Here is a 6,354-nt window from a genome sequence, read left to right on the forward strand (position 1 = left end):
CTACATATAATGAGGGATAGTGGGCATAGGGGTTGTCAAAATTAAACAAATTATAGGTAGAGTTTCAATATTATGAGAGGCGGGCGGTGTGAAGCGAGTAGTGTGAAGAGTGATCGAGAGAAAGGCTTTGACGTAGGGTTTTTGTGTGAAGAAAAGAGCTCCAAAGCGATCATGAGAAGGACTTTCACATAGGATTTTCGCTATAAAATAACGAGCATATCAAGAATCTTTCGGGAGGAAGAGAAATAAGTATAATTTCTTTAAAAAATATATTAGATTTTGGATGAGTATGAATGAGTAAATAGTGTTTCTAATGGGTTAGAATAGATTTTGAGAACGGAGTTAGGAACTACATATTCTTTCCTAATTTCTGATTAACCAAAAATAGAAATTCCCAAGGTTTAAATATTTTGGATCAAATATGTTACGTATTGATCAACCAAACAAACATCACATTGAAAAAAGATCAAGTCACCGGGGGTAGTGTCGCAGTAGGACATTTAAATTGTCTCCCATGTATTCACGGTTCGATTCTGAGCTATAATATGTTTGTAGAAATTTTTCCTCCAAATGGAGCGAGTAATCAAAGAATACTGGACTTCTGGTCTGCTCACCGCGTGTACTTCTCGATTTATCCTTTGGTCCATAACAAAATGGATCAAGAGATGAATCACTTATAATTGTTGTTGAATCATGGTTATGATCTGGTCGTAATTGGTTGCAATCCCTTCTTGGATTCACCGTCCCCCTTAAATTGTAATTTAAGTGTGGGCAGGTCACCAAAAGTTGCCTGGAGGCTACCACCAAGTTGCCTGACCACTTGGTCAATGCTCTAGATGATGAATCCAGAGAAGGATCACAATTAATTATGATCGAATCACAATAAAAATTTGACCATAATTATAAATAGTCCATCTCTTAATTCATCTTTAATTTTTAGACCAGGGATCTTCAACACAAGCTTGTAAATTGAATAGGAAGATTAGATGCAAATAATTTTAAAATGTTAAATAGATTTGTGTTTTGTTCATTTAATAAATTGTGACGTTTCACATAAACAAGCAATTATAAGATGACCAAGGAATTAAAGACCATAAAAATAATAATTTGGTAATAATTTCTTGATAAAGTTTGTACAGTTAGTTATGATTTTACCAAATTGAAATTTATCGAAATAAATTTAAAAATATTATTTAATTTTGCTAGGCGGAGTCTTGTCATTAACTTGTTAATATGATAACACAAAGCAACTGGGTTAATATGCATAGTTGAGCAGGAAAAAAGGCATCGCCAAACCTGAAATTCAAACGCTGGATAAATATGAGAGATGATGGCCAGGATACAGGTTAAAAAAAGATTTCAGTAAAATGCTAGAAACATTACAATAGATGATTACGTTTCATCTCAATTCATATATATATATTTTTTATATATATGGCTATGTTTTTTGTTACATGTTTTTTTTTCAGGATAATAGTTGAGATTCAGCCTTGCCAGATCATATAACCCTATGCACTACAGCCATCAAACTGAATGTCCCAAAGCAAATAGATTTAGCATGGCTTCTCCACAAGAGGCATTCAACAGCCGAAATCATAGTAAGGAACCAATCCTTGCAGCTCTGGTCCATTCAGTCTACTGTTGTTGTCAAAACTGAAACAGCAAGGGATTAGGAAATCATTAAATTATCTTGATGGGGAAACTGCACGGGTGTCCGCACCAGCCATGCGCACCTGAGAGGGAGGGGCTCACATGGCAGATGCCCAAGTGAGTCCCTCCCTCTCAGGCGCGCACGGCAGGCACGGATGCTTGCCGTGCAGCGTTCGATCTTGATGTGTAGTAAATAACAATAGTTAGATATGGTTGAAAGACTGTAAACAGTTTTAAAAGGACAAATAGGGGTACTGGTAGCATTTATTAGAAGTGCTCAACCAATATACCTGTTTGTCACACTGGAGCAAATTTCCAAACACTCATGATGTGTTCCCTAGGAATGATATATATAAAGTGTGGAGAATACAATGATTCCCTCGTGTTGTTTCCTTTAGGAAAGGCATTTGAAACTATTCCACCATGTCCATGGTCAGACAATAACAGCAAAAGGTTTTTTATTTTGTTAAATTGATCTTTCAAAATTATTCTCACCTCTTAGTTAACTTGAGGTTAGATTATAAATTGATCCTATAATTTATCTTTTTTTATATAACCTAGAGATGGATGGTAAGAAGCGTCTTTTGCTTAAAAAGAATAAAAGAAAATTTTCACTCTTTTGTAGCAAAAAGGGTAGAGAAAAATCAGACTCAAAATGTTGAACACAATTTAAAGCTCGAAAGCGCTGCGACGCTGTAAACCTGGAGTAATAGGCTCCATTTGGAACTATAATCACGCACTAGACTCTTAGGTGCTTCCAACAAAAGTAACCCAACGGCAACTATATTCGAAGAATTAATACATAAAAAAGAATAGCATATCTCTTCCGATCTCTGGCAAATTGTTGTTATTTATATGAATTACATTAGAAGAAAAAGATGACAAAGTGTTAGGTCAGATTTCATACTAGCATCAAGAAAATTGATGCCACACTGCAGTAAAGAATAATTCACAATAACAAACAAGCTCATTCCACAAAATGAGATTGACTATATGAATCCTTCTATATCATTGAGCTCGATCTCCGACTATACTCTCCTCTATATTTAAATAAATTTTATCTCATTTTATCATTATTAACCACATCTTCTTTAGTCTCCCTCTACCTCATTTATTATGACTTCACATCACCTCAATGAAATATTTATTGATCCTCTAAATACATATTCATACAATCTTAAACACTTTTCATAGAGTTTTCTGATGTAACCCGACTTTCTCTTTAATATTCGCATTCCTTATCTTGTTCATCCTTATATATCTACACATCTATTTTAACATCCTCATTTCTGCAATTCTCATCTTCTACTAGTTGCTCACTTTATGCCCATAACATTCAGCTTCTTATAACATAGCAGGTATATCTATCATTTCGATGAGTTATCTTATTATCACAAAAAGCATCTAACGTCCTCCTCCATTTTAACATTCCTTCTTGTATCATCCATTTAAGCTTTATCTCTACCATGTCAACTTTTGGAAGAGGTGATGAACCTATATTAGCCACGTAAGCATTTAAACGATGTTTGTGCTCATCGAATTGTTCAGTCGCCTAGAACCTCGATTGACTAGAAACCTTATCCCTTATCTAATCGCCTAGAAAACTAATTGTTTCTGTAACAAAAATTAATCTAAAAAGTACAAAAGTAATTTTATAACACAACTGACTATGTGTCACCGGTCTATTTAACTTTGACTTCAAAACACCTCCTGGTTTCTAGGTCAAATCAAGTCTAGCTAAAGGGCTACCCATGTCCCATAGATAAAGACTCTCCCTCACAACCTTCTTTGCTAAAAGGAACCCTTCTAGACTTACCTTTTACTTAGTATCTATTTTGATCTACTAGGACTTCTTAAATATCCAGTATCTAATCTCCTGACCTACCAATAATTCATTGCTCATTATCCAATCCACCTCACCGGTCTCGCTACCTGGTATTTAGTCTCGCGTGATCTACCAAGGCTTCACTTCCTAGTATCCGATCCACCTGACCTATCAGGCTTCATTATTGGGTATCCAATCCACATAACCTCCTAGAGCCTCACTACTGGATAACCACTTGACCTACTAGAGCTTTGTTGCTTAGTATCTCATCCATGTAACCTACTAGGGTTTGCTACCTAGCATCTAATCCACCTGATCTATTAGAGCTTTTCCTATTTAGTTACCTACGCTTGCAAACTTAACACACAAGTTAGATCACACAATATTTAACTTTAACCCTTTGTCATACATAAAACCCTAAGTTTGATCATTTGGCGCTAATTGCACCAACACTTCTTACACCATAACTCTCAGTGTATTTTCCTTTATAACATGAGCTATACTTTTCCCTTCCCAAATGCCAAACCTGACTGTATCAGGTTGACATTGCCAAGCATATGTGAAAGCTTCATGCAAAGCATCTTAGCTGCAAACTAGGATTTTAAAAAAGGAAAAGGAATCTCTTGAACAGGTTGTCAATTGACATAAAATCTATGAAAAGAAAAAAAAATCTAGTTGAACATGACTAAAGAGTGACTAGTACCAAGGCCTTGTTGGCTAGTAGTTCTTTTTTCAAGGAGGATTATTAAACCTAGCATATAACTTAAGAATTTTAACAAATCATACACAAACTTTCATTTTCAATAAATAATATGCATATTTTCAAATTTGAAACAAATATAGATCCAAAGACTTTATGGTCAAATTATTAATTCCCTGTGGCATTGTTCCATTTGAGATCTTTTTAAGTTATGTTTAAAATTTGTTGAATCGAAGTATTATAAGATATGTAATATTATCAAATAAAGAGTATCATACAATATGTTGATATGAAAATGTTTAAACTTTGTTGAATTAGGGTACTCACATAATGTGTAATTTAAAAAAAGAAAGAGGGTCATAACATATACAATATGTTGAGTTAAGAAAGTACTTTTGTTACAAATTCTAAAGTATCACACAAATTTGTTAGAAAACAAAAATTCATTCACATATGCTAGGAGATTTGTGGAACCACAGAGAAGCAACGTTTTTTAGTTGTTACCTCTGAAGAGGAAAGTTGGCAAATGGTCCATCAATTGGAATAGTTCCACAAAGATCATTGTTTGAAACATCCCTGCAATTTACAGAAAAAGATATTTCAGAACTGGATCTCACAGAATCCGGTAACTATGGTTTTAGGTTACGCTCCTTACAGGATTTTGAGATTTGGAAGGGCAACAAGCTCTCTGGGAATAGATCCGGACAGCTTGTTGTTGTTCAGCCGCCTACAAAAGTGATTGATATATCAATAGAAACAAGTCGTGAACTTAGGAGATGCTGGAACCTAAGTTCTGATACATCGATCACCCAATTTAAAAAAAAAAAAAAACTTTTGCATTGAACAATGGGAAAAAAAAAACGAGCAAATGAACTCACAAAAATCTAAGTGACTTCAATTGGGCAAAGGACTTGGGGATCTCTCCTTGTAATTGGTTCCCATACAAGTCCATGCTGATGAGGCTCTTCAAGTTGCCCAGCTCTGGCGAGATTTTTCCTTTTAGGTTGTTCCTGTAAAGCTCCCTGCAAATCAAACAACATCATACATAAAACAAAAGACCAATTTCTAGGCGAAAAGGTAAAATAATAAAGGTTTAGAGCATTTACAAATACTGAAGATGCTCGAGGCGGCCAAGCTCAGGGCCAATAGGACCAGAAATGTTGGAATTCCCCAAATCCCTGATGCAGAACAAAATAAAAGAATAGAGATTTATGATGAAAAGGCGAAATGGTGAGCTTGCAAGGTTAACGGGAGGGGAAGAGGAGCTTACAGGCGGATGACGCGGTTCTGTGGATCACAAGTGACATGGAACCAAGTGCAAGGGTTGACGAGAGTGGGATCCCAGCTCTGCAGCACGTTGGTGGGATCTGCGAGCCGCGCCCTCCAGGCGTGCAACGCCTCGCCTGTGACCAACCATTCCCACAAATAAGCAAAGAAGCGGCTTTCTTTTCCTTGGAAAACTTCTTAAAAAGGGAATAAAACGATTTAGTTCACCTTCGGAGTTGGAACAGGAGGCCGGAGAAGCCGCGAAGAGGAGGACAAGAAGCAGCGGAAGAGGAGACATGGAGGCGAAAAATGGGAAACAGAAGGGAAAGGAGAAAGCTTTGGTGGAGAGGGAGAGAAGGCGTGGAGAAGTTCGCTTTGTAAGAGTGGGAGAGCAAGGGTCAAAGGAGGAAGTAGTGTGGCATGAGCGAAGTGGGAGCAGAAGAAGAGGAAATGGGGGGCAAGTCAGTCAGCACTCAGCAATAGAAGACACAGAAAGGCACGCTATCGCCTTGGTATGGGATTTTGCGCGTGAAGGGTATATATGTAATTTGAACCCTCTCCGGTTGTATCCTAGTTCAAGCGAAACCAACGTCCCTTGCGATCTCGCCTCGCTTCCTCCTACATTTCTTACCGGAAAATTAACTCTTATAATATGACAAATCTGAAATATATTAAATTATAATTTTGATGTATTATTAAATTTTAGTTATTCTATATTACACTTAAAATTTTTAAAATGTTTAAATTTTATTTTCAAAATAAGCTCTTGTCCGAAAGATATGCTAACGTGTTAATTTTTTATGATTAAATTAACTATCCATATATTTCTATTATTACTTAGTATGAATAATCCTATTTTTTGAAATCTAATATTTAGTCGAACTCTTAGATACCAAGTACTCATTATAAATCA

General features: G+C 36.1%; 1 protein-coding gene across 1 annotated transcript; it reads right to left on the minus strand.

The window, feature by feature from the left end:
- Positions 1-1,340: 1,340 nt before the first annotated feature.
- Positions 1,341-5,907, minus strand: LOC121984364 (leucine-rich repeat protein 1-like). The gene is made up of 7 exons (XM_042537260.1): positions 5,670-5,907; positions 5,446-5,578; positions 5,282-5,353; positions 5,054-5,197; positions 4,831-4,902; positions 4,680-4,751; positions 1,341-1,653 (listed from the first exon to the last, which is right to left on the minus strand). The coding sequence occupies exons 1-7, from the start codon at positions 5,737-5,739 to the stop codon at positions 1,581-1,583; spliced, it is 636 nt and encodes a 211-aa protein (XP_042393194.1). The 5' UTR covers positions 5,740-5,907; the 3' UTR covers positions 1,341-1,580.
- Between the last annotated feature and the right edge of the window lie 447 nt (positions 5,908-6,354).

This window comes from Zingiber officinale, chromosome 5B (genome assembly GCF_018446385.1).
Source record: "Zingiber officinale cultivar Zhangliang chromosome 5B, Zo_v1.1, whole genome shotgun sequence".
NCBI lineage: Eukaryota > Viridiplantae > Streptophyta > Magnoliopsida > Zingiberales > Zingiberaceae > Zingiber > Zingiber officinale.

Bases quoted from the DNA above. Each gene is read 5' to 3' on its own strand.
- LOC121984364 (XM_042537260.1), bottom strand. From the start codon at position 5,739: ATGTCTCCTCTTCCGCTGCTTCTTGTCCTCCTCTTCGCGGCTTCTCCG. The intron at 5,198-5,281 runs GTAAATGCTCTA...TTTGATTTGCAG, and splicing joins CTCGAGCATCTTCAGTATTT to GGAGCTTTACAGGAACAACC. The intron at 4,903-5,053 runs GTGAGTTCATTT...TCACTTTTGTAG, and splicing joins TTGAAGTCACTTAGATTTTT to GCGGCTGAACAACAACAAGC.